The sequence below is a fragment of the Danio rerio genome, chromosome 8 (assembly GCF_052040795.2).
Source record: "Danio rerio strain M-AB ecotype USA chromosome 8, GRCz13ab, whole genome shotgun sequence".
In the NCBI taxonomy this organism is placed as follows: Eukaryota; Metazoa; Chordata; class Actinopteri; order Cypriniformes; family Danionidae; genus Danio; species Danio rerio.
In genome coordinates this window covers 56,306,471-56,334,467 of record NC_141028.1, presented here as the reverse complement: position 1 = coordinate 56,334,467, position 27,997 = coordinate 56,306,471, and the positions used below count along the sequence as shown (strand labels likewise).

The following is a 27,997-nucleotide window of genomic DNA, read 5'->3' as shown; positions in this document are numbered from 1 at the left end:
CATTTCTGACATTAAGGTATTCTTGAGGGCACTCTTCAATCTTTATTATCGGCAGAAGTCAAAATAAAGGCGTTGTTTACAGCTCTTTCTGACACTGCTAAAACCTGTTTAATCTTTCACCGACATTTGAAATTTGACACTGAAATCATTCGATTATCTGACCTTGCATTAAAACACCCGCACTTTTTGCACACTTTCGTATTTATTTGAAAAAGAAATCACTTTACATAATTCAAACTTCGCAATATAAAAACAGAAACAGCGTTACAGCTCTGGAATAAAGAAAACACAACATATTAACTCTTAAAAACATTTCTAAAATCTGCATAAGTGATGCACAAAAAAGACATGATAATACTGACTTGTTATTAACCGTGAATATTACATTGTTTACAATATCCTAAAGCCGTAAAGTGCTTGGATCTGTATGATGGCGTTTCACCATCACCACCGTTTTAAAATATGTCTTGATTTAATCTTCTGGGATCCAATTTCTGATCTGTTGCTCTTGTTACATGAATAATAATGTTAACACTAATTATATACAAACGCTCTTTTGACTGCATACAGCTCACCAAAGTTCAACACGGCCCTTAGTTCAGTTTTATACGCAGATTTTACAGATAATAAATACATTCCTTATATATCAAATAAGATAGTGTTCCTCATCGTGGCTCTCTCTGAAATACTTTTGTTTTCCCTCGATTGTTTATTATTATAATTGCGCGGTGATGTTTTAGCAATTATTGGCCTTTTTAAGTATTAAAAAAAAGGCGAGGCTTCCAGAATAATGTCTAAGTCACATTTCAACTACACTACCTGACAAATATCTTGTCGTTGTTCTCAGTTTTAAGAGCTACAAATAATAACTTGGCTTCTAGTTGATCTTATAGAAATTTTTTTCAGATGAATCATCTGTTGATCTGCATCCCAATCATCACAAATACTGCAGAAGACCTGTTGGAACCCGCATAGACCCAAGATTCTGACAGAAATTAGTCAACTTTGGTGAAGGAAAAATCATGGTACATTCAGTATGGGGGCGTGCGAGAGATCTGCAGAGTGGATGGCAACATCAACAGCCTGAGGTATCAAGACATTTGTGCTGCCCATTACAAACCACAGGAGTGGGCAGATTCTTCAGCAGGATAGCGCTCCTTCTCATACTTCAGCCTCCACATCAAAGCTCCTGAAAGCAAAGGAGGTCTAGGTGCAGGATTGGCCAGCCCAGTCACCAGAATTAAATATAATTGAGCATGTCTGGGGTAAAATGAAGGAGGAGATATTGAAGATATGCCTTTCTTATAAGGCACTTCTGATACCAAATAATCAACTAGAAGTCAAGTTATTATTTGTTGTTCCTAAAACCTGGATAGGCGACAAGACTTTTGTCAGGTAGTGTATAAAATAAATATATATTTTTTAGTATAATTATGATTTTAGTTTTTACGGTTCAGCAGATTTTTCTCTCTCAAAATGTATTGATATTGTAGTACCCATAATAGCAAAGTCCACTAAAGGAGGTCGAGCCTTCTCATATATGGCTCCGGAACAGCCTTTCTGATAATATACAAAGCTCAACACACTCTCTTAGTTCAAAACTAGATTAAAGACCTTATAAAATGCTCAAAATTGTTTCTAAAAAGTGCAAAAATAATTATGTAAATGATGGTTTCAAAAAAGAAATGTCTCAAATGTCTATAATCAGTTTTAATGTACTATATGTCATTTTTTATTTCATCTTCTGGGATGAAATGTGACCTGGATGTTTGATTTTGCTCAGATTAAGACCTTAATACCTTGACTGAGAGAGAATTTGATTGTTATTATTATTATTTTAAAGTTAACACGATTAAAACACAAAAAAATAACAAGACATCAGTGGTTACTTTTGCGAAAGGTCAAACAGACATTAGAAACAGTACCACATGATAAATAAAACCTCGTCCTGCAAGGCTAATACCACAAAAAAGGTAAATTTAAAGGTATTTACTTATAAACAACACTTATGACCATCCAATGTTAACATATAAACGGATGAATTCATATAATAAAACCCAAAAACGTTCAGCGTACTGCACCGCTTAAAAAACTGTAACAAGTGTGTCTCGTAAAAATAAAAGTAGAGATGTTTTTATTAGCTGTAGATTTGAAGTGTGTATGAAAGTGTGGAAGCTTGCTTTAACCACAGAATAAAAAAAAATCTATTTTTATATATATTTAATTGCAATTGATACTGTAGTTCTCGTGATTCTGTTGTTTATTTAAAGAACTGCCGGGTTGTCTAAAATCATTTTCAGTTACATGCTATATCAAAATAAATACTCACAATTTCAAGACAAAGTCACGAATATGAGAAAAGTCAGAAAACGTAGAAGTGCTAAATATCTTCAACAGTGTTTCTCAACCACATTCATGGAGGACCACCAGCTCTGCACATTTTCTGTGTCTCCTTAACCAAACACACCTGATTCAGATCATCTGCTCATTAGCAGAGACTAAGGCTGCGTCTGAAACCGCATACTTCCATACTATATAGTACGCTAAAATCAGTATGCGAGCAGAGTAGTGTGTCCGAATTAATAGAATTCGAAAAATCAGTATGTGAGAAGTGCCCGGATGACTTACTACTTCCGGCGAGATTCTGGAGTGCACATCCCATGCACACTGCGCTATCCCATAATGCCCCGCGAGAGAATTCATGAATGGAAGTGAAGCGACGCAACTGACGCAGGTAGGTCATGTGAAAATGGCGGATGTAGTCTGTATATACTGTATAGAACGTACTTTTCTAAAGGCTGAGTAGTATGTTTAAGTTTAAATGCAGTACCTACTTAGTAGTAGGTGGTTTCAGAAGCAGCTTGAGACCCTGTGTACACTAAACGTACTCACACTATATACACTTGACTTGAACCAGGCCAAAGCACGCTTGTCCCAGCTACCTCGACGGCCCGCACTCACATTACATTCGGGCCTGGGCACACAAAAGTCATCGATGATGTGCTGTTCATTAAGTGATTTCGCTCATCGCAGTGGAGATTTCTTTAGTTTTATCGTTTTGGTTGTTTGATATACGGTGACACGCAGTCAAATATTTCGCCGAACAGATCCGGCACTTTAGACGTCCATAAACAATCATAAAGTCCTCGTGCTGGAGGAATTAGGAGGTTTGCTGAAGGTGCAGCTGTCGTGCAGTGAGGGTTTGCGTCTTTAATAACCTACAACAGTTTGCGTTCATTAAACAGTAAGAATGATTAATTAATCGATATGAAACAGTCCCGTAAAAGTCACGTCTCGTCTTCAGTTTTGGGCTCTGGCTTGCTTTGCACTCACACTATAAGCATACCGCGCCAAAGCCCAAGTGAACCGTGCCTGAGCCCGATTCAGAACACTCACACTTCTCAAATGATCCAGAAAACGGGCCTGGGCACGGTTCGGATAGCATAGTGTGAGTTTGCCCTAAAACATTTTAATAATTTTTAGAATGAAAACGATCCTCGTCCACACTGGCATTTCACCCAGAGTTTCTGAACAACTCTCCGTCTACACAACACTGCTGAAAACGCAAATCACGCGACCACACACACTCTGATATGCGCTGCAGCATATACGCAGGTCTGAGCTCCAGGCAGTCAGTGGGTGCTTTGAGCACAACTACCCAGGTGAGAGCAGCACACGTCGGACAGCTCATCAAGGATCTACCGCTGGATCTCATCTCACTATAGTTGATAAACGTGATATTTAATTCATCTTGTCTCTATCCAAGGACACATTAGATATTGTGTAAACTTATTGTACATTACTTTTATAATGGCCATTATTATTTATTAAATTTGATGTTCAGCAAAAGAGATGGTAATATTTATTATAATATCCTCCATCCACATTGGCATGGAGCGGCAGTGTTTTTAAAAGAAAACGGCCTCTTCAGCATTTCCGAAATGCTCCGTTTTTGGGGCTTCGAAAACTCTGGGGTAGAATTGACGGAAGGTGTAACCTTAGCAAAAGTTATGCGTTTTAAACTAAAACATATTAGTGTAAATGGGGTCTGAAAGACCTGTAATAGGTGTGACAAAAGAGACATCCAAAGCATGCAGTGTCGGTTTTCCTTCAGGAACGTGGTTGAGAAACACTGTCCTAAAATAGCCCTTAAAACAAAATTGCAAGAAATAAAATTAAATTCTAAAAAAAGCTCAAAATTGTGAAATACACTGTGAAAATAGTCATAATCGCAAAAAATAAAGGTCGAATTGTAAGAAGCAAACCCAAAACTGCGAAATAAACTCCCAATTCAAAGAAATAAATTCGAAATTCTAAACAAAAAGTCAGAGTTGTGAAACGAAAACTCAAAATTGCAAGGAAGCCTGTAAATGTAATTATATAATGAGAATTATAATTGAAAGAAATAACGTGAAATCTCAAAACTGTGACTATTTATTTATTTTAAAAGTACAGTGGTCCCTCGCTATAACGCGGTTTACCTTTCGAGGCCTCACAGTTTAAAATTTTTTGGCCGGCATTTTGACATGCTTTTTTCACAGCACATTGTGTTCTGCGTCATAAGTAGGGTATTGTGTTCTGCGTCCTGATTGGCTGTAGACCAATATCAGTCAATCTCCTCCGTGCCGTGTCTTCTGTACAGTACAGAATGCGTTTAGCTTGCCAGATTCACAGATTCGTGAATTAAAGTGCTGGACTGTGTTTGCAACAAACTCCATAATATTGACGAACGTTCTGCACCCACAAAGGCACCTGCGTTAGCCCCCAATAGGCAAAGAAAGATGCTAACCATCGCACAAAATGTTGGACTTCTATACATGCTAAAGGAAAGGTTGAAGTTACGCGAATGTAGGGCACCATTACGGAATAAATCAATCTTCGGTTTGTTACATTCGGTTTTACAGCCTTAAAACATGTAATAAGTGAAACAATAAAGTAGACTACTTTACGGATTTTGCCTATTGCGAGTTATTTTAAGAACGTAACTCTCATGATTTATGAGGGACCACTGTATATTATTTAAATTAAATAAATCGTTTTATTTTTTTAAACAATTAACAGAATTGTGAGAAATCTGTCTGTTCCACATGTTATATTGCAAGATAAACATTCAGCCAATTTTTAAAATCTAAAATTTGAATTTAAATTAAAAGTTTGATTTATTTTTTTATCCTGTGGTCGAGTCCCACTTCCGAATGTCTCTTTTCATTGTAAAACTCCTGAATGATGAATCACGTATATAAATTATGACATATTGTAACGAGAGAATAATTCAACTACACAATGCCTTTTGATCAAGTCACACACATATGGCTTCGATAAACTCGTGCTTATCAAGATCTGCAAATATACAGCATGATTCATAAGTCAAAGCATTTACTTAATCCACAACTTCACACTTGTTTCGAACATACATGCGTCAATATCATACACAATTGCACAAATATTATTTACACCAAGCCAAATAATAAATAAGGCAATATTCTGAAATGTCACACGGCTTCTACCCATTCAAAAATCTACATACCACCAATATTGTTGTTTTTAATCAGTGACTTTAAATTGACTGTTTTGTTGTTGTTAGTGATTGTAATATTAGCGTAAGGCCACGAATGACAATCAAATAAAATGTTTTGTCTGGAACTAAAAAGTACAGAAGTGCTACTATATTGAAAATATAAACCGTCTGCTGCAGTTTCAATGACCCAATACATACAATATAGAAATGCGTGTGGAAAAAAAGCCGGCTCTTCTCAGTGAACGTCGCCTTCGGCAAACTCCTCTTTAATGGAGTGTTTGTGTAACCTGCAGTCGGGCATGTCAAAGCCGAAGTCGGGCCATTCCTCGGGTCCGTTGGCCGGTCCGCGATTGGGGATGGTGATGGTATGGCGGACTCTGAAGTGCACGGCCTCCATGACGCGCTGCCGTTGCAGTTCTCCGCTGGGGCCGATGGCCATGGTGGCCATGTTACTGCTGGAGCGGATCAGCTGCTGGCCATAATCATGGCCCTGCTTCATTTCCTGCAGACCCCTCCAGATCGCCAGCCGGAACTGCTCAGGAATCTTCAGGGCCCCAAGGTCCTGTGGGAAAACGAGATTTGCCATAGTTCCTTCATGCTTACCGTAGACCTACGGTGATGTTTGTAGCCTAAGTTCTGTATTAATTATGAAACATTGCTTCTTACCTAAAAAGTTATAAATAGTCTAGCTCTTGTTTATAGAACCATACATGAGAATGCTCGACCTCCTTTAGTGGACTTCACTATTCTTAGTACTTCCAAAAGCCTCGACTTTTGAGATCTTAAAAAGTTGGTTGGATTGTAGTGAGACAGAATGTTGGTTAGATAAGCAGAACCAACCTTCAACTCTTTAAGATCACAAAACTCAGGGCTTCTGGTAGTAACCAGAAAAGCAAAGTCCACTAAAAGAGGTTGAGTGTTCTCATATATGGCTCCTAAACTCTGGAAAAGCTTTCTTGATAATGTTCGAGGCTCAGACACTCTCAGTTCAAAACTAGATTAAAGACCTATCTTTTTGGGTAATAGGTGATGCACATGAGCCTGCTCCATGAGGATAAGTGGGGTTCATGAACCACCCATAGTACACACTCTTCCTGTCTTAATGAACCAGGCACTTTGTTTGAAATATTTTATAGGTTTGTTTAAATAGCACCTATTATAATATATAGCACTTTTCACATTGTATTGGCCAAAAGTTTATTGTTAATATCGGTATTAATCTGAAGTTTTTGTTTATCACGATATCTGTGAAAAGTTTTTGTAAATTAATTTGTGTTTACAGTAGACCTACAGTGATGCAGCCTGCTAAGTTCCCTATTGATTATAAAACATTGCTTCTTAGCTATAAAGCTTTGAATAGTATAGCTCCTGTTCATGTAGCCAACCTTCTGTCTCGCTACAATTGAACCTCGCTCAATCTCAACTGACTTTTGGCAGTACCCAAAATAGCAAAGTCCACTAAAGGAGGTCGAGCATTCAAATATATGGTTCCTAAACTCTAGAACAGCCTTGCTGATAATGTCCGAGGCTCAAACACCCTCGCTCAGTTCAAAACTAGATTAAAGACTTATCTTTTTAGTAAATAGTTGATGCATATAAGTGTGCTCCATGCAGGTGAGTGGGCTTGACAAACCACCCCTCGGACACACTCTTCCTGTCCTAATGCACCATGCACTCTATTAGAAATACTTCTATTTTTTGGTTATATGCTTGTTTTTAATTTATAGCACTTTTCCCATTTTCACATTGACATTAATATCGCGCTCAAATACGTTATAAATAGCAGCTACGCTAATTATTTTCTTGGTTCTCGATTTCCACCGGGGGATCTAGACCTCGATGACACTAGAGATTGTGCAGAGCAAAGAGATGATGCCAACCATCGAAGACTTCGAGGACAACACATACACTTAAATACACAAATACACTTCATTTAACATCTACACATAGACATCACCTATTTAATTTATAACGGCATGTTAACAATGTTTATATATATCAACTTGGAACTGTTAACAGTTATAAGTGTAACCCACTGATCCTACTGCACCGAACCTGCTCTGAGCTTTTCTTTGAATGGGAAATGGTTGCTCTAACAAGGAGGCTAAAGACCATCTGTCACTAGAGCAACTTTTGAGGTTTACCTGCATAGCACTTCGCTAGCTGGCCTCGGTTATGCTTACCCCCCTAAACCTCATTCCTATCCCGGACGAGCCCCCACATGGTAACTAATAACCTTAACTTTTCTGATTTTGAACTCAATCTTTGTTTCTATAGCGCCTTTACAATGTGGATTGTGTCAAAGTAGCTTAACAAAGATGAAGTTCTTGTAAATTAAAACTGCTTCAGTTTAGTTTTCACAGTTAGGTTAGTGTAAATGTCACTGCAGAAGGCCCAAACACTAAAGAGCAACTCCACTGATGTGCCCCAATACCTCGAGTTTTAGGTTCAAATAGTTGTATTCTATTAGTGTCATCAGGCACTGACTAGTTCTCCATAAAATGTCAGATTATTTAATTGTGTTACAAATGTTAAAGCATACTAATTAATAAACAGATCCTGAAAAATATGACTTTCCTCATGGTAAATACTTGAGGCACCCAACACTGCTGCTGAAAATATGGACAGATAATAAATGAGACTGTATTGACTGAACTGTTGCTTTACCTCCATAGTAAGAGTCTGAAGGTGGTACACACTCTGGAGTCCCTGAGACGTGAAGTAGTCGATACAGTTTTGGCAGCCCAGGCTGGTTAAGAAACTGTTCAGAGAGAAAAGGAATCCCACTAAGACCAAGCGGCTGCGTCCTGTGAATTACATATTCACCCATGGAGAACATAACAAAGCAAAGCACCATGGCATTTGCATCTGCACAGCCATTATTATCAATACTGATGAAATGATAACATGAATGTTGATGACAAAATCAAAACAAAGCATGTGTATTGCAATCATGGTTAAATGACAATACAAGTACCAGTTTAATATATAGTGAATATGCAATATAGGCTACTATTCAAAAGTTTGGTTCAATGATTAAATGTTTTTGGAAGAAGACTGTTATGCTAGCCAAGTCTGCATTTATTTGATCATAATAGATATTAATACTAGGATGCACCGAAATATCGGCTGCCGATATTTATTGGTCAATATTAGATTACATTAAACGCTATCGACAATAATACTTTTAAATAGTCCAACCTTTCTCAAAACATGATCATTAAATATTAGCAAGCAACCTTTATAAAATCGTAGTCTAAGATGTACTAAATGTTTTATGTGCTTCAGGAAAGCAACTAGTGTACTGACACAAAACTATAGCTTTGTTTGTACTAAACCATCTTCACAATAAAAAAAAAAAAAAAAACGACTGCACTTTAGAGAGTGAATATTTGTCTGGAGAAGCAAAATTTAGAATTTACATTAAGCAACAGCACTGGCACTATTTATTAAGTTTATTAAATAAATATGCTTTATTATATGTCAAATAAACATTACTGTAGATTATAAAATGCTGAATAGCAAAAATCATTTTATCTCCTTACTTAATATGTTGAAAAGTTGAACGTAAAAATGATCCAATCCATGTTCAGTAAATTTAATGGAGAGCAAAAAAATAAAAACTAGCAAGTACTGTTTGCAATATCAATATTACCAGGTTTTTGTTAATATCGGCATTGACCAAAGGTTTATTGTTAATAACGGTATTGATCAGAAGTTTTATGTTAATATCGCTATTCGTATCAAACAAATGTTTATTGTTAGTATCGTTAACAATTAGAAGGTTTTTGCTAATATTGACAATTGGTATCGGCCAAAATGTTATTGTTAATATCAGTATAGAACAGAAGTTTTTTGTTAATATCAATATAGGTATCGGCCAAAAATATATTGTTAATATCGGTACTGGTCAGAAAGCTTTTGTTAATATCGATATTTGTACCGGCCAAAAGTATTTTTTGTTAATATCGGTATCTGACTGTGTTTTTTTTGTTAATATCAATATATATATCGACCAAAAGTTTATTGTTAATATCGGTATCGGTCAGTGGTTTTTTGTTAATATCGATATTAGTATGAAGCCAAAAGTTTTTTGTTAATATCGGTATCAGTCAGTGGTTTGTTGTTAATATCAATATTGGTATTGACCAAAAGTTTATTGTTAATATCGGTATCAGTGTTTTTTGTATATCGATATTGGTATCACCAAAAATTTATTGTTGATATTAATATATCAAACATAAGTTTTTTGTTGTTCGATATTGGTATCAGCCAAAAGTTTTTTTTTGTTAATATCGGTATCGGTCTATGATTTTTTTGGTTAATATCGATATTGGTATCGGCCAAAAGTTTATTGTTAATTTTGGTATCGGTCAGTGGTTTTTTGTTAATATCGATATTAGTATCGGGCCAAAAGTTTTTTGTTAATATCGGTATCAGTCAGTGTTTTTTTTTAATATCAATATTGGTATCAGCCAAAAGTTCATTGTTAATATCGGTATCAACAGTGTTTTTTTATATCGATATTGGTATCACCAAAAATTTATTGTTGATATCGATATATCTATTATAAGTTTTTTGTTATTGTTGATATTGATATCAGCCAAAAGTTCTTTGTCAATGTTGTTATTGATCAGTGATTTTTTGTTAATATCGATATTGGTATCGACCAAAAGTTTCGTTTTTAATATCAATATCAAACAGAAGTTGATATGTTAAAAGTAATGTTAAAAGGTGAATTTTCAGTACCCATTAAAATAGATTTTTTTGTATTTTTTTATAATATGTATTACTATAAATGGTAAAAAAAAAAAACATTTGAAAGTTCTTACAATTTTTCAAACTTTTATATTGTCCGTATTGACCAATGTATTGCATCCTTGGCAAGATAAACATTAATTTGCTTTAAAAAAACAACCAAACTTTTGAACCATGGTGTAGGTAAATGAAAAGCTTCATGCTGTGTATGAATTTTTTAGAGGATTTGATTTTTAGAAATGAAAAAGCAATCAAAACATGCAATTACATTAATGATGCGTAACAAGATTTTTCATTGTGTTGATCTTTTTATTTTAAATATTTCAGCAAAAACTTTTGCTTGATACAATAAAAAAATTACAGTAAATGTAGCAAATAAAGCCGACAGAGTATTTTAAACTACAGCAGCTGAGACAAGCAAAAACTACATGAAAGTAAGAAATCGTTACATCATCATGTTTGTTTTTGATGAAATAACTCACTATATCTGATTTAATATAGCAGTTGTGCATTTTAAGTCACTTTAAACAAAACATGGACTCAAGAACATTTATATTAATAAGCAAACCTTTGAAAATGAAGTCTGTGAGACATATTTACTTAAAAACTAAGTTCCAGAATGAACAAATGTTATTAAGTGGGTAAATAAGGATCACAGGTTGTTGGTGGTAATGGACTAAAACAAAGATGAAGGTGAATCTCAGAAAAACTCAGTCATTTTTCAGTCGAAAGCCAAAAGGAAAAAATAAAAGAAATGACAATTTGCTGATAGAAACACGATTTAGTTTTTTTTTTTTAAGTATTTTTGGGCCAACATTTATTGGATTGACATTTCTATAGTGAAAAAAAAAAAACTAATGCATTTTTCAAGAAATGTAATAAAAAAGACAGTAAAATATAAAATGTAAGTGGTACTTGTTTTTAATAAAAAAATTATTTCAAAAATACTATGGAGAATAACTATAACAACAAAAGACAAAAAAGTCCCTTTATTATAGATCATTATTTAGTTTAATTGTCATAAAACTAATATCTGAATACAATGTTTCCTTTTAATAGTGCTTAAACCAGGACAAGCAAAATATAATTTCTTATTTTTCATTCTGAGGTGTTCCAGACATGTGTTTATGAGACTCATTAAACTAAGGAAACTGTACGGGACATTTAGAAAGTAACCTCGCGACCCCTGCCCAGCCCATGTGAGTGTATATGTGTGATTATAAAAAATGTAAACAAATAATGTGCTTGAAATGTGAATATGTATAAGTATCAAAAAGGCTCAACGTCAAAAGCTTTCTCTGACCAGCAGAGAAATATTTACAATTGTATTACTCCTATGTACAAATAAAAATGAAGGATAAAAAAGAAAGCAACAACTGCTTTAAAAGTAATAGCGTCCTTATAATCAAAATAATCTCTTGTATACTATAACTCACCAGCTCTACGTAAAGATTGGTAACACTTTACAATAATTACCCATTAGTTAACATTAGCTAGGATGTTTGCTATAATTTATAACTACTAATCCAATACATTTCCCTCCTTCTTGCAAAAGACATCTCTACTCGTCTCTGATTGGTGTGCACTGGCACGGAAGTAGGACAATCTGTTACTCAACCAATAGAAAAGGACAACAACCATATAAGTACAATCAAATTCATTAATTCATGCAATCTATTCATTCATTCATTTCCCTTTGGCTTAGTCCCTTATTTATCAGGGGTTGCCACAGTGGAATGAACTTTCACTTATTTCAGCATGTTTTACCCTTTTAGCCGCAACCCAGTACTGGGAAACACCCATACACTCTCACATTCACACACTCAGGACAATTTTGATTACCCAATTCCCCTATAGCGCATGTCTTTGGACTGTGGGAGAAACCAGAGCACCCGGAGGAAACCCACGAAAACATGGGGATAACATGCAAACACCACACAGAGATGCCAACTGGCCCAGCCGGGACTCAAACCGGCGACCTTCTTGCTGTTAGGCGACAGAGCTAACCACTAAGCCACCCCAAGTACAACCAAATCCATGGGCTCTATTTTAACGATCTAGGCGCAGTCTATTGCACATGGCGCAAAAGCATTAAGGGCATGTCCGAATCCACTTTTGCTATTTTAAGGACAGAGAAAAATATAGTCTGCGCCGCAGCAATGGTCTAACAGGGTTGTGCTTATTCTCTGAATGAGTTATGCGTGTGTTTTGAGCATAATGTGTATTAAACCAAGTAGAGTCTGTCTCCCATTCCCTTTAAGAGTCAGTTGCGTCGCACCATGGCACATTAGCTATTTACATGGCGGACTTTGTAAGTTGACAAACTGAACGCTTGACTAGCGAGAAAACAGTTAAACAGAGCATTTTCAGCGCGAGGATAAAGAATGAGCCTCCTCCATTCAGCCTCTTTACTTTCTCTTTACTTAACTTTTACTCTTTACTCCTTTACTTTCGTGGATGAGAAAATGGTGTTATACCCACTCCACTGAAGACATCCATTAGCCTACATATTTAATTTAGTTTGTTAAGCGCAAAGATTTGTTTCACAACTATTTCTAAATTCAGTTCTAATTTCCAGCAAACCAATAAATGAACAATAATAACGCAGTGTGGAATAGTTATATCCAAACACACGTCCTATTCGTATTGTCCATATGGTGATGGATACGTCTCCAAAACCCGACAGGTGGACAAATCTAAACTTGTTTTATTATAACAAATATAAATATGAATATAATAAATAATACTGCTAATAATAATAACTAATATCTGTAATGTTAATATATTAATAACTAATAATATTAATAACAAATAACTCTCATAAATAAACTGCAAAAGCCCCCCCGACATAAAGAAAATATGGAGGCAGTGGTTTTTATATTTATGTAGAAAATAATAATTTATGTACCATTTTAATCCTTTATTTTTTTCATATGTAAAGATATTTCATATGTATGCGATTGCTGTACATCCTGTGTGTGTTAAGCAATCTGTTTAAGCGATGCGATCTGCGATGGAGACTTTAGACCTGCTTTCAGTTGGTCAGTGGTGCAGTCTATTTCAGTTCCTCAAATTAGCAACGTGCCTACAATGCGCCTTAAAGGCTGATTTATTCTTCTGCATCATGTGCACAAGTATGCTTGGCGGGGACTGTGGCATAGCCCTCACTGTGGCTGATGCTGACGTGCACCTCTCAAAAAATGTAACTACACATCGCAACGACGCGTAGCACAAGCTCTGTGATTGGTCGGCTTGATAGCGCTGACAAGTGTGGGCAAAATTGAGAGCCTCGCGAACCCGTTGGAGTGAGTGTTTACAAGTGTCGAACCAGTGAAGAATCTCCAGGAAAACTTTTGTTTTGTGTTTACCTGATGAATCAAGTTGTTGCACGTCCGCCGGTTCCCGCCTCAGAATGAGTGAGTTTTAGCTACTTGTACATTTAGGTAGCGTTCAGAAAAAACAAAACACCAGTGAAGAAACTCGACATAGAAGAACATAAAAACCCACTGCCAGCTAGCGCTTTAGAAGTGTTATTGCAGTGCAAAACAAACAACACGCAGAAGTATGAATGCACAGCAACGCATGGGTCATGCCAATCACTCGACGCAGAAGTATAAACCAGGCTTACCACAGCTCCTTTTCAGACCGGCACACCCATGAGTCCCCAAAGTGGCACAAATGTATTTGTTATTTAAACATTGTGGTGCAAAATGTGAAAATTAGGGTTGCGCTGGTCTGAAAATAGCAACAAACCTCACCTAACATGTCTTGCGCCCTATTTGTTTACTTTAAGAAAGACTTTAGCTGGATAAAAAGTATTTGTTTAGCCACTACGTGTTAACAACCCTGCATTTATAAGAAATAAACCTGATATGAACATTCAAAGCTTGTAGTTTGACGCTTGCGCCTAAACAGATCGTTTTTTTTTTCACGTCATGTCATACTTCAGTTTCTCATCAAATCATAACCAATCAAATGCAAGCATCTGATATGCCCCGCCTCCTTCAAGATGCTTTTCATTTAATGCGAAGTGGCAGAGTTGGGATAAAACCAAATTATATTGGCTGTCTTTTTTAAAGAGGTGGAGCTACTCTATGTCCTGCCCCCTTGTAATGTTTCAGTTGAGATTACGTCAAATTTCGAATAAAGAATGCACATTTCAAAGCACTAGGAAGCTTTTAATTTTGGGGTGAACTATCCCTTTATTGTGTCAATGTCTGCATATTGTTGACCATGTAAACATCTTAATCCATGTTTACTAATATTACTAGGAGTATCTCATTGTAAAGTGTTACCCATGTCTAGAATAAGATTGTTTCAGAGGCGGATTTGTTTGTTGGTGCTGTGTAGTGCAGTGTGAATGTGCTCTACTGCAGGGTGAAGTACCTGACGAGGCTGGGGTCGGGGTTGTAAGGTGGGGGAGGGGTACAGTGAGAGGTGGACACTATAGACTGGGACTGGTGAGCGCCATTCACATCGCCGTTAGACTGCATGTGGTGTCCTCCCAACATGTTCGCACCTGCAACAGCAAATCCACAAGACCACATCAGCAAACATGTGGTATTCAACAATTCAATACATCGTGATAATGAACAGTGATTGTACTGTCAATAATTATTTATTATTTAATGTTATTGAATATACGCATTGTATTTGCAGTGGTGTTCGTAACATTAGCAAATGCTTGGTGATTAAGCTTAATAGTTTAAACATTTTTCACATGTTAAACTGGCCTAAGACATTTTTGGAAATTCTGTTTATTTATTTTAATTGATAAATTCACAGGGCTAATGTATTGTATGTAATGCTTTGCCACAAGGTTCCAATTAGTTAATTTACCAGAACTCATACAGAAGCTCAGCTGTTATTAATTTCTTTGTTGCCTCGGCTTATTAAATAACTAATCAAATTCAGTTTTTTTTTTTTTTTTTACTGAAATACACTTTATTTATGTCCATATAGACATCCCCTACACTTAAATGCCACATTATTAGCTACACCTTACTAGTACCGGGTTGGGATGGTCCATATTGACATGATAGCATCACGCAGTTGCTGCAGATTTGTCGGCTGCACATCCATGATGCAAATTTTCCATTCCACCACATCCCAAAGGTGCTCTATTGCATTGAGCTATGGTGACTGTGGAGGCCATTAGAGTACAGTCAACTCATTGTCATGTTCAAGAAAAAAATCTGAGATGATTTGCGCTTTAGGACATGGTGCGTTTTCCTGTTGGAAGTAGCCATCAGAAGATGGGTAAACTGTGGTCATAAAGGGATGGACATGGTCAGCAACAATACTTAGGTAGGCTGTGGCGTTAACATGATGCTCAATTGGTACTAATGGGCCCAAAGTGTGCCAAGAAATGACATTACACCTCCACCAGCAGCCTGAATCGTTGATACAAGCAGGATGGATTCATCTTTCTATGTTGTTGATGCCAAATTCTGACCCTACCATCCAAATGTTGCAGCAGAAATCAAGCCTCATCAGACCAGGCAACGTTTTTCAATCCTCTGTTGTGCGAATTTGATAACCCTGTGCGAATTTTAGCCTCAGTTTCCTGTTCTTAGCTGACAGCTGGCACCCGGTGTGGTCTTCTATGCGCTCAGAGATGCTCTTCTGCATAACTCGGTTGTAACGAGTGGTTATTTGACCTACTGTTGTCTTTCTATCAGCTGCTACCAGTCTGGCCATTCTCCTCTGACCTCTGGCATCAACAAGGCATTTGCACCCACAGAACTGCCGCTCACTGGATATTTCCTCTTTTTTGAACTATTCTCTGTAAACCCTAGAGATGGTTGTGTGTGAAAATCCCAGTAGATCTGCAGTTTCTGAAAAACTCAGACCAGCTTGACTGGCAGCAACAACCATGCCACATTCAAAGTCACTTAAATCACCTTTCTTCCATATGCTAATGCTCGGTTTGAACTGCAGCGGGTCGTCTTGACCATGTCTACGTGCCTAAATGCATTAGTTGCAGCCATTTGATTGGCTGATTAGAAATTTGCTCTAACGAGCAATTGGACAGGTGTACCTAATAAAGTGGCCTGTAAGTGTTTATGGCTATAAGAGAGAATATTGAGTAGAGATATCATTCCTAACTGTGCACCTTTTCGTTTATAATGTCTCATTCTCGTTGTCATAAATTAAAACAATAACGTATGACAGCTGAGCAGAATTGCGGAAAATACAGCAAACTGACCAATGTGAGGGGAGTTTACTTGCACATGACATGTTTTGATAATTTTGGTCTGTTTAGAAACTTTGCTGTGTGAAATACAAGCGCGCCAGTAACAAAATAAACATTGCAGCAATTTTAATCCCTGTTTCGGAACAAAACAATCAATCTAAAGGTGTGAAAGCACCCTAAAACAAGTGTTTCAAGAGTTCCCACTTAGATATGCTTGGCACTTATAGCAGGTTTGACATGCTGTCCCGGGAGAGAACCCTGAGCTCGGAGATATTTGAGCCCAGGGCTCCCACCCGGTTTAGAAGGATATCAGGAGAACCGAGATCAGGTAGGTCTCGATCGCTCCCCCTTTAGAAGGGGAGAAAAAGGAGGAGATGGGGTGGAAGGGGGGATTCTTCCAAAACCAAGATAGTGCAATGAGGAGAAAGTGATCCATTTATACTAAGCTAGAATCATTCTGATTGGATTATTACTGATTACGGATGAGTGGCCAGCGGTGCACAATCATATCACGTGCTCCTCTCGAAATTAGTTTATGAAACTTCACTTTGTACTCTAAAATGGTCTGATTGTGTCGATTGACAGTTGATGTTACATAGTTCCACCATCAGATGGCGACAGAGATTGTTTTATGAATTAGTCCTAAAATCTTTTTCATATAGATGCAGCAAAAGCAGTGTTTTCATGGGAAATCTGTTGAAAGGACTATACAAACGTAAGTGAAATCTGAAGCTCACCCATATGTGATAAAGATGCGGAGGGTCCTGCGCTCTGCTGGGTCTGTTGTGTCACGAGCTGATTCACTGAGGGCAGTTTGCTTATTGGCCCGTGAATCTTATTCATGTTATTGAGTGTCCCGTATGAAGACGGAGAGGCGACATGATTTCTGTGAATCACATGACAGACACATGATTCATACACAGCCCTCAAATAAACACTAAATGCTAGATACATAAAAAAGGGCTAGCAGATCATATTTTTTTTTTTTTTTTATATACACACTAATGTTCAAACGTTTGGGGTCATTAAATTTTTCAAATACACTAATCCAAGATGCAGTTATTTAATAAAAAATTAATTGAGTACAAGGAAATTCCGTAATATTATAAGAAATTAAAGGGATAGTTCACCCAAAAATAAGTATTTACTCACTCGGAAGTGGTTTTAAAAACCGTATTCTGTTAAAAGAGGATATTTTGAAGAAAGCTAAAAGCCTGTAACCATTGACTTCCATAGTAGGAAAAGCTGTGGAGATCAAAGGTTACAGATTTCCAGCTTTCTTCAAAATATCTTCTTTAGTGTTCGACAGAAGAAACCATTAAGGTTTGGAACAAGCGAAGGGTGAGAAAATGACTCAAATATTTTTTTCAAATATATTTGATGCTGAATAAAAATATTAATAAAAAGTAATAGGCAGTGTATGATCACTATATAAACACTCACTGTCTCTGGAGGAGCTGCTGTTGTTGTTGTCTGTATGAATCCACTAACTGTTGTGGGACAAACTCTACAAGCTCCAAACTGTCCTTTATCTTCATCAGGATGTCAAAGTTTTCCCGGCCGCGCACCTTCAAAACAATCCAAATGTGTTATATGACAAGAAAAATGAACTTCTTTTTCAATCCAAGCATTTTAAGGGACAAAAAAATTCTTATCACAAACTTACAAGTAGGTTATGTTTCGGGTTCATCAACACTCAACGCATTGAAATGAAAATTCTGGGCCCAAAACTGACAAATCTGGATGCATTTGGCAGTGAAATATTGAACTATGTTTGACTTTGACTGTGGCACAAGGTAGTCGAAGGTGTGCTCTGCTGCTCTTGGTCAGCCTACCGTTGCTCAGTGTATGCCATTGAAATAAATGGGTTTCATAGCATAGTGCTTTCTGCGTCCAGTGTGAAAGACAATTAGACTGCACAGTAAATGCGGATGAAGAGTGTAACAATCAGGCGCAGCATAGCATAGCTTTTTTACCGGCTGATATATATTTCAGCTATTTTTAAAATGCTTTTTCCTGCCAAAAATGTAGTCTAAATGTGGTTATTTAGTCTAACCGTGGTTGTCTTGCTGTAATTTCTTTAAAATGGGATACTTTGATAATGTGATTAAAGCAAGTTTGTGGTGTTTTTTCTTTACATTTTTTTGCATTAAATAAATTACTTTAATATTTAGAGGTGCAAAATGACAACTTACAAAAGAGTCAAATAATCTCAACACATTAAAATAAACATAACAGCCCCATATAGCAATCTGATATAAGGAAATATGATTAAATCACATATTTACCATCCAAGTTCATATTTGGAACTCATAGATAGGGTAAATGACCTCTGTGAAGTTGGCACCCCATAAAACTAAATAATCCCGAAAAATCTGGCATTCGTTAGTCCTGATTTGTGCTGCAAAAACGAATGTTTGTTCTGGTTTGGGGTCTGAGATATTAAGCATTATCTTTTTGACTGTGCAATGTCAATTTCCACCCTATGTTGCTCAAATCACTCCAAATCAGCACAGTTTGTTTGTGCTCGATTTGTGGCGTTAAAACAAATACTTTATCTATTTTCTTTGTTTAGATATAACATAAATATTTCGGGAGCTGTAACGTCACTTCACCCCAATCGCACAAAACTGGTGTCATTCGTTTGTGTGCAATTTGTGCTGGTTTGTGGCGTTAAAACAAACACTTTATCTATTTTCGTTTTTTAGATTTAACCAAAGTATTTAGAAAATCGTAACATCACCCCAGTTTCTCTAAATCACACAAAACTGGTGTCATTATTTTGTGCTTGATTTGTGGCGTTGAAATGAACATCAGATATTTATTTGTGCATGAATATATTATTTTCGTTTGTACTCGTTTGTGTTATTTTATAGGCCTAATAAAATTATATTTGTTCATTCAGAGGTCTCGGACTCAGTTGCCAAAATAGTCGCGCTTGTGTGCTTCATTTGTGCTGGATTGTACCTATGAAAGTTTTGTTAGTAATGCTTTTGTTATCAAAATATTGAATTAAAGACAATGACATCATGATATTCTAAAATATACTAATTTGTTTATGCTGGAAGAATTTTTGTTTGTGATGCTTTGTTTTTTAGATATTAAAATAGCCAAGGCCAATATAGTTTATTCTGAAACCTTTATATCATAAAAAGCACAAATCGAGCACAAACGAATGGTTTTGTGCAATTTATAGGAACTGAGGTAAAGTGACTTTACGATTCTCGAAATACTTTACAACGATTAAATATCTACAACGAAAACAGATAAAGTGTTTGTTTTAACGGCACAAACCAGCACAAATTGAGCACAAACAAATGGCACCAGTTTTGTTCGATTTAGAGGAACTGGGGTAAAGTGGCGTTACGGCTCCCGAAATATTTTGGTTATATCTAACAAACGAAAACAGATGAAGTGTTTGTTTTAACAGCACAAACCAGCACAAACTGAGCACAAACGAATGACACCAGTTTTGTGCGATTTAGAGAAACTGGGGTGAAGTGACGTTACGATTCTCAAAATACTTTGGTTATATCTAAACAACGAAAATAGATAAAGTGTTTGTTTTAACGGCACAAATCGAGCACAAACGAATGGCACCAGTTTTGTTCGATTTAGAGGAACTGGGGTGAAGTGGCGTTACGGCTCCCAAAATATTTTGGTTATATCTAAACAACGAAAACAGATGAAGTGTTTGTTTTAACAGCACAAACCAGCACAAATCGTGCACAAACGAACGACACCAGTTTTGTGCGATTTAGAGAAACTGGGGTGAAGTGACGTTACGATTTTCGAAATACTTTGGTTATATCTAAACAACAAAACAGATAAAGTGTTTGTTTTAACAGCACAAACCAGCACAAATCGAGCACAAACGAATGACACCAGTTTTGTGCGATTTAGAGAAACTGGGGTGAAGTGATGTTGCGGCTCCCGAAATATTTTGGTTATAGATATAATTCCGAAATATTTTCGTAATTATATCTAAACAACAAAAATAGATATTTGTTTTAATGGCACAAATCGAGCACAAACGAACTGTGCTGATTTGGAGGGATTTGAGTTACATACTGTAGGGTGGAAAGTGTTGTCACACGGTCAAAAAGATAATACTTAATATCTCAGACACAAACCAGCACAAATGTAGCACAAACGAATGCCGTAGTTTTGGAGATTGTTTATTTTTATGGGGTGCCGACGGTTAAAAAATGTCATACATGTACATATATTTCAAAATATTGTAAAAAATGTCAGTTTACATTTACACATGTTCAAATATATTAATTAACTCCCATTTAATATATAGTATATACTCATATTTGACAATACATAAAATTCCTGTATGGGTTCCAAAACAGACAATTAATCACATGATTGAAAGTATATAATTTTCATAATCTTGCCAGCCCAACTCACTGGTATGTAATACATCTCCTCTTCTCCGTGCCTCTTCTTCTTGATGTTGATGGAAGGGCCTGTAATATTGGTTGGAGTCTGTTTGAAATCTGTCCACACAGAAGAAAAGTCCAGTTATAACCAGAGATAATGTAACTAAGATAACATTTATGAGATGAAAAAAAAAATGTCATGAAGACTAAAAATGCTGATTCTTAGCTCACTTCGTTTATTGGCATTTCCATTTTTGGCCACGCTCTCGTTTAGAGCCTGTTGCTCCCTGAAATGGTCTTCGTCTGCTTTTCGGTCGCGACCCGGACAGGCACAAATCCGTCCCTCAAATGAGCGCCTACCGAGAACCTGACCGCTGTGGGAAAAGAAAGGGGATTTTTGACATGCAGTTTAAAGTTATACACTCGCAATTTCATTTGTGTTGTTCTGATGCATAACTAGTTTAGATTCAAACTGAAATCATCCGAAAAACAGTATGTGAGCCAAGTAGTTTGTCCGAATTGACAGTATTGTCTTAACATTATCATTGTCATTATCATTATTATGTGACCTACCTGTGTCAGATGCTTCACTTTACTCCCATTCATGAATTCTCTCGTGTGGCATCATGGGATAGAGTGGCGTACATTAGATGCGCACTTCACAATCTCACCGGAAGTCATCCAGGAACTACTCATCTACTGTTTTTTAAATACCATGAATTCGGACATACTACTCAGCTCACATATTCTTTTTAACGTACTATATAGCAGGTAAGTATGCAATTTCAGGCGCAGCCACTATCTAACGTAGGAAAAATTTTATTGTTTTCCAAATGAAAGAACAGATTCGAACTGCCTGAAATTAATCATAATTAATTGGTGCTTCAAATAGTCTTTACTTGATGCAAAAACTATCATGGGTTAATGTGAGTCAACTTTGACCCTCAAACCCTGCAGTTGTAGCTGAGGCCTGGAAAAGTTTAGATTTAGGGTCTGTTCACATACATAACATTTAAAACCATGCGGAAAGCTTCCTTCACTATTTTCAATGCACTTTGTGCTCGCCCTCCCTTGGTGTCTTGCATTGCTAGGTGACTATCAACTCTTTTCTAACTGTGCGTTTACACCGAAGGCGGTGAGAGCGTCAAAGGTTGCTGTGGCCGCCCTGGCGACAAAGCTGTCTGCCTTCAGCTCCGGCGGCGAGAGAGTCGCTACATTGATCTCGTATTTAAAGGGGCCGTTGGAGCATATGTCAGTTACATTCCCGCATCAAACATGCTTTCTAGCGTGAAAATGTTGCGCACTTATAATCAAATTCATTTAACTACGGAAGATAAAGTTGCATGTGGTCTGGCTTTGCTCCACTTATCCAATATGTGTCCATATTTCTGAAATATCCTGAAGCACCAAAACTGTTTTGTATTGATTCCCGCTTTTTTAAAGAAAAAAAAATATATATAACATTAATGTACATCAGTAACTCACCAGCAACTTTTTAAAAGTATGTTCCTGTAAGAAAACATTACAAATAATTGGAAATCTGACGACCGCAATAATCAAACCCTTGGGAACATGTGTGGTCGGAACCAAAGTTTACAGTGACTTTTGTTCTCTGGACTCCTCTCAAGCGGTGGACTTCTTCATTCCGACTGCTTGCCGCCGAACCTAGTCATAGCTTATTACCATAAAGTTGACTTGATTTCAACTCTCCTCGACGCACACACCGGCGAAAACGTGCCGCACCATGCTGCTTCTCGCCGGCTCTCATCGAAAATAAATGACTACCAGCTACTTTGCCGCTCTCGCTGCTTTTGGTCTGAAGGTACAGTAAGAGGATGACAAACTGACAAACCATTGCTGCAGCTCTGATACACCTGAGGCCTCTAGAGATTGTGCCTGTAAAGAGATGATGCCAAACATAGAGGACTTCTAGAGGTATCCATAATCTTGGACCAGGCCGTATTCTGAGCAAATACTGTGGTGGTAATAGAGGAGTGGAGAGCATGAGACTGATTCCTGAAAGATCCCAGTGACAGACAAGCCTCTGCATTGATCTTTGTGGCCAGCCTGAACACCTGCCGGAAACCTACTCACACCTGCAGCTTCTACACAATCGAAGCTCTGCGTTCTCCAGCATCTGGGGCCTAGACTGCAGCTCTGCACAAGAATTTGGCCAGAGGAGAAATGGTCGTGCCCAACTAAGCCTGGTTTCTCTCAAGGTTTTTTGCTTCACTTTCGTCGATTGGTAAAATTTGTTCCTCGCCGCTGTCGCCACTGGCTTGCTTGGGTGGGACAAAAGCCCCTTTCACACAGTGATACCGGTAAATATCTGGAAAATTTCCGAAACGACTTTACTGGTATATAGACGTTACGGAAATTTTCCGGAAAAGAGCATTCACACATCCATTCCAAAATACCGGTAAATTCTGACATCATTCACCACAAATGAGCTTTAAACGGCTGCGCTTGTATTTGTAAACATTCGACTAAATTACAAACTCTGTGGATGATCAATATTGTGAACAACTTTTGCAGGATCACTTTCGCATGTCGAGATGTTCATAATATGTGCGTGTGCAGGCGCTCACAGGCTGTTTCACAGGCACACGCAAAGCTTGAAGGTAAACAAACAACGGCTTATCATAAGCATCTCATCGATGATTATTTACACAGTTGGCATTAAGAAGAACATATAAACGTGATCTGACTAACTTCTAGCAGCTAAATGTGTCTGGAAAAATATTCAAAGGCTTTTATTCTCACAAACCGCGCGGACGTAAATGCGTCTGACTGTTGTGATTGGCTAAAGCAGACGTCTCACGTCAGCACGTTCTAGACGTGCACGCGTTTATTACGGCAATCTTCCTTCTGCATTCACACAGCGCAGCATTCCGGCAAATTGCCGGTAATGTTACAACTTACAACTTCTCTTTCCGGAAAATAGCCAGAACGAATTTACCGGTATTTTCAAAAAGGACCTATTCACACATACAACCAGAAACGTCTGTATGTGTGAAAGGGGCTAAAGTAAGAAGCTGATTGGTTAGTTCTAGTCACTTGACTCTCAGTGTACTTGAGACATTCTAAAAGGTTGAGATGTTCTCAACTAGGTGTGTCTGGAAAACTCATCGCGCCCTATTTGTGCAATATGCCCCTTACACAGTTCTGTCATGGGACTGCGGACTGATAGATCCTACCCAATCTACCACTGTCAACTGTGTCATCAACTACACAGTACACATGATTGATTGCAGTAGCCTCTGCGGCCAATGAGCTTCCTCATCAACATGTACTCAACAAAACCAATAGACATTTACCAATAGTCCAAAAATAAACTAGTAATAAAACTTCCAGATTAGGGGAAGGGTTTAGAGAGACCAGATGTTTGAACCAATTGTTATAGAAACTACGAGAAACATTGCAGGTTTTTTTTCGAGCTTATGAACGTAAACCAATTTTCAGGAAACCCCCAAAACATAACTAAAGTAGCGTAATTGAATGATAAATAAGTATCAGTGATGTTTACTCACTCTCGTGTCTCCAGCGTGATGATGATGAGGATTGGCCTGCGGTTCATTCCTCCAACACAACTGCTGTTACACATGAAATTATACAGAATGGTCGTGAACTCTGTGCCCACCTGAAGAAAGACAAAGAGAGTGTGATTATTATAGCTTCAGACTAGCGATGCGCGGATGGCGGTTATATCCGCGGGCGCTGCGGATAATCCGTGGGTCAGGTAATAAAAAAATACATTATGAGTAATTGTGGGTCGGTAGCGGGTGGATGTAGCGGGACATGGCAGAGGACCAGCGAAAAAAGCAGAGTGGGCTTTGCAGAATGGGAAGATGAGACACCTAAAGTTATGGATAAAGTCAAAGAGTAGCCTACAGTTCAAAGTTTCAGTTAGAGGAGTCATCAGAGAGTTTCTGCGATTGTTCTGGGGGAAACAAGATCGCATATTTCTGCAACTGCAGCGCCTTATTGTTCATTCCTACAACAAGCGGTGAAAGCAAATGCTCATTCAGTGCAGCTGACTACGTTTTGAGGGCGAGGCGGAATCGCCCAAATACAGGTGCAATAGATGCTATTCTGTTTCTGCATAGTGCAAAGAAAAAGGCCAAGTAAACAACATAGGTGCTGTTTAGGCTGAAGTAGCACCCTTTTTGTTATCTGTGAAAGCTAAAATGTCTTATTTTTACTTTCTGTATCTATTTGAAAATGAAGAAAATGTTGTCTAAAGACAAACTTTTGATTTTATAAATAAATGTTCATTTAAAACGTTTACAATTGATGTATTATTTTACTATTATAGATGTGCAGATTACAGTTCACTGAATCTGCTGTTAATATCCATGGTGACCAGAGTCGGCGCCTTCATCGAGGCAACCCAGGAGGCCGCCTAGGGCGGCAGAATAAAGGGTGCTTTCTCATCTGTAGTTCGCTATATTTGGTCCGGACCAAGGGCAATAAATGATACATTGTTGCATTTTCTGCCATCTTTGGGTTGTTTTCACACCGCACTGCTGGCTTTGGTCCGAACCATTTGAAACGAACCAAAATGGAGTCATCTGACAAAATCCACATCTCTCATTGGCCAGATGTTATTGAACATATTTCCTAAACTGCTTATTGATTAGTTAGATTTCACGTGGGGGAAAATGCCAATGAACTCCCCCAAGTAAACAAAACCGTCAGACACACAATGTCGTTTTTACTCTGGAGGGACGACTGCGCTGACTAATTGTATGCCTGCTTTAGACAAACTATACATTTCGAGAATGAAGCGCGGCTGTGGCTGGAAAACAGGGTTTTAATGCATCGCACGTCACTTCAGGAGGAGTCGTGAATTAATTTAGCTAAACTGCGACATGGTCATCTTGCGGAAATATTACCAACGATCCATCAGGTAATGTTTTCTCTCTCTCTCTCTGTTGGTAAAGCGCTGTCAACAAATATTTTTCCTCCATATCCCATAAAGCACAGCGCATCGGCCTACGGCAGCTGATTTAGTCCAAAAGTTGCAGTACTTTTTGCAGTTGGACCTGTTTTAGTACGGATCATATTCTCACCACAAACGAACCACTCCAGGGTTTGTTTGAAAGCGTACCGAGACCTGCTTGAAGAGGTTATTTGGTCCGCTTTTAGTGCGCACTCGAGTACGATTGCTGCATTCACACCTGCCCAAACGAACCGCACCATAAGGGAAAACGAACTCTAGTGCGATTCAATCGAACTAAATAAGGCAGGTGTGAAAGCACCCAAAGAGGGCGGAGTCCGCAACCTGCCCTGACGGTGACCTATCATGCCTAAAACAAAGAATTAAATTATTAAAGTGCCGATCGGGTGCGGATACATATATCAGATAAAACTGTATGAGCGGGCGGGTGGCGGGTGGTTGATTAGTATGAAGCCACAGATTCGGGTGTCATTTCAGCAGATCCGCGCATCTCTACTTCAGACGAACTTAAAAGAGTATATTTAACATAGAAAAGTACAGACTAATGATGCACAGATCAAAGATCATACACTCACTGACCACTTTATTAGGTACACCTGTCCAACTGCTTGTTAAGGCAAATTTTTAATCAGCCAATCACATGGCAGCAACTAAAATGCATTTAGGCATGTAGACGTGGTCAAGACGATCTGCTGCAGTTCAAACCGAGCATCAGAATGGGGAAGAAAGGTGATTTAAGTGACTTTGAACGTGGCATGGTTGTTGCTGCCAGACTGGTCTGAGTATTTCAGAAACTGCTGATCTACTGGGATTTTCACAAACAACCATCTCTAGGGTTTACAGAGAATGGTCCAAAAAATATCCATATCCAGTGAGCGACAGTTCTGTGGGCACAAATGCCTTGTTGAGAGGTCAGAGGGGAATGGCCAGACTGGTTTCAGCTAATAGAAAGGCAATAGTAACTCAAATAACCACTCTGTACAACCGAACTATGCAGAAGAGCATCTCTGAACACACAACAGGTCCAACATTGAGGCGGATGGGCTACAGCAGCAGAAGACCACACAGGGTGTCACTCCTGTCAGCTAAGAACAGGAATCTGAGGCTACAATTCACACAGGCTCACCAAAACTGGACAATAGAAATTTGGGAAAACGTTGCCTGGTCTGATGAGTCTCGATTTATAATGCAACATTTGCATGTTTTCCCCGTGTTGGTGTGGGTTTCCTCTGGGTACTCCGGTCTCCCCCAGAGTCCCAAGACATGCGCTATAGGTGAACTGAATAAAGTAAATTGGCCGAAGTGTATGAGTGTGTATAGATATTTCCCAGTACTAGGTTGCAGCCTAAAAGGCATCCACTGTGTAAAACATATGCTGGATAAGTTGGTGGTTCATTCCACTGTGGCGACAGCTGATTAATAAAGGGACTAAACTGAAAAGGAAATGAATGAATGTAAGATAAGTATTAAAGGTAATCTATAATAGAAAATACCTCCAGGTGGCGCCAACAAGTTGATGTTAATCGCAATATAAGATAACGGAGCAACAGTGGGAAAAGAGGAATAACTACAGGTATTGTTACTAAGAATAATCCCTGGGCTATTTAAAGCCTGTCAGAACATGTTTAGCGTCCTGAACCGAATGATGACTGCAATTTTACCATCTCAAATGTAAATCTGTAAATGTGTGCACTTATTTACAGACACGGTGCTCTGAGAGTGTCTGTAAGAATTCACAATACACTCAAAAAAATAATATTCTTTGTTTGGTTAAAATGCTTATTTAAAATGAGCTGAAACAACACAATTCTTGAGGTTTTTGTTTGGGGGTTTGGGGGGGGGGTAAGTTATATTAACTTATATATATTAAATAATATATATTAAATATTTAACTTCATTCTTTATGTTCAACCCCTAAAACTAAATAAGCTAACTTAATTCCGTCATATTGACCCAACACAAATCAATTGTATTGCATTTTTTACAGTGTATGTCTGTGTGCTTTTGTGACTGTGCATTCAAAACCTACAAAATAAAAACAATGTGATCAAAAACTGTTCATTCATCATTTATTTTTTTCATTTCAGCTTAGTCCCTTTATTAATCAAGGGTCGCCACAATGGAATAAATATTTTAATTTAATTAAACATTTTTTAATAGTTTTTTATTTTATTTGT

At 37.7% G+C, this 27,997-nt stretch overlaps 1 protein-coding gene and 2 long non-coding RNA genes across 9 annotated transcripts in view; 1 reads left to right on the top strand and 2 right to left on the bottom strand.

The window, feature by feature from the left end:
• LOC147842870 (uncharacterized) overlaps positions 1-27,997 on the bottom strand; it is a 469,436-nt gene that overhangs the window by 182,568 nt on the left and 258,871 nt on the right. The gene's annotated exons all lie outside the window — the stretch shown is intronic.
• tp73 (tumor protein p73) overlaps positions 184-27,997 on the bottom strand; it is a 93,986-nt gene continuing 66,172 nt past the window's right edge. For 2 of the 7 annotated variants that reach the window (XM_087262899.1, XM_087262898.1), the window contains exons 7-14: positions 24,391-24,500; positions 21,092-21,234; positions 20,889-20,977; positions 17,916-18,040; positions 17,210-17,358; positions 14,663-14,795; positions 8,186-8,325; positions 184-6,080 (exon numbers count right to left, since the gene is read on the bottom strand). In XM_087262899.1, coding sequence (XP_087119025.1) covers positions 6,055-6,080; positions 8,186-8,325; positions 14,663-14,795; positions 17,210-17,358; positions 17,916-18,040; positions 20,889-20,977; positions 21,092-21,234; positions 24,391-24,500 — 915 coding nt within the window. In that variant the 3' untranslated portion in view covers positions 184-6,054. 7 annotated transcript variants of the gene reach the window in all.
• On the top strand, positions 7,219-10,564 carry LOC147835822 (uncharacterized). Its single transcript, XR_015498535.1, has 2 exons — positions 7,219-9,636; positions 9,963-10,564. It is a non-coding gene; the product is annotated as an uncharacterized LOC147835822 (long non-coding RNA).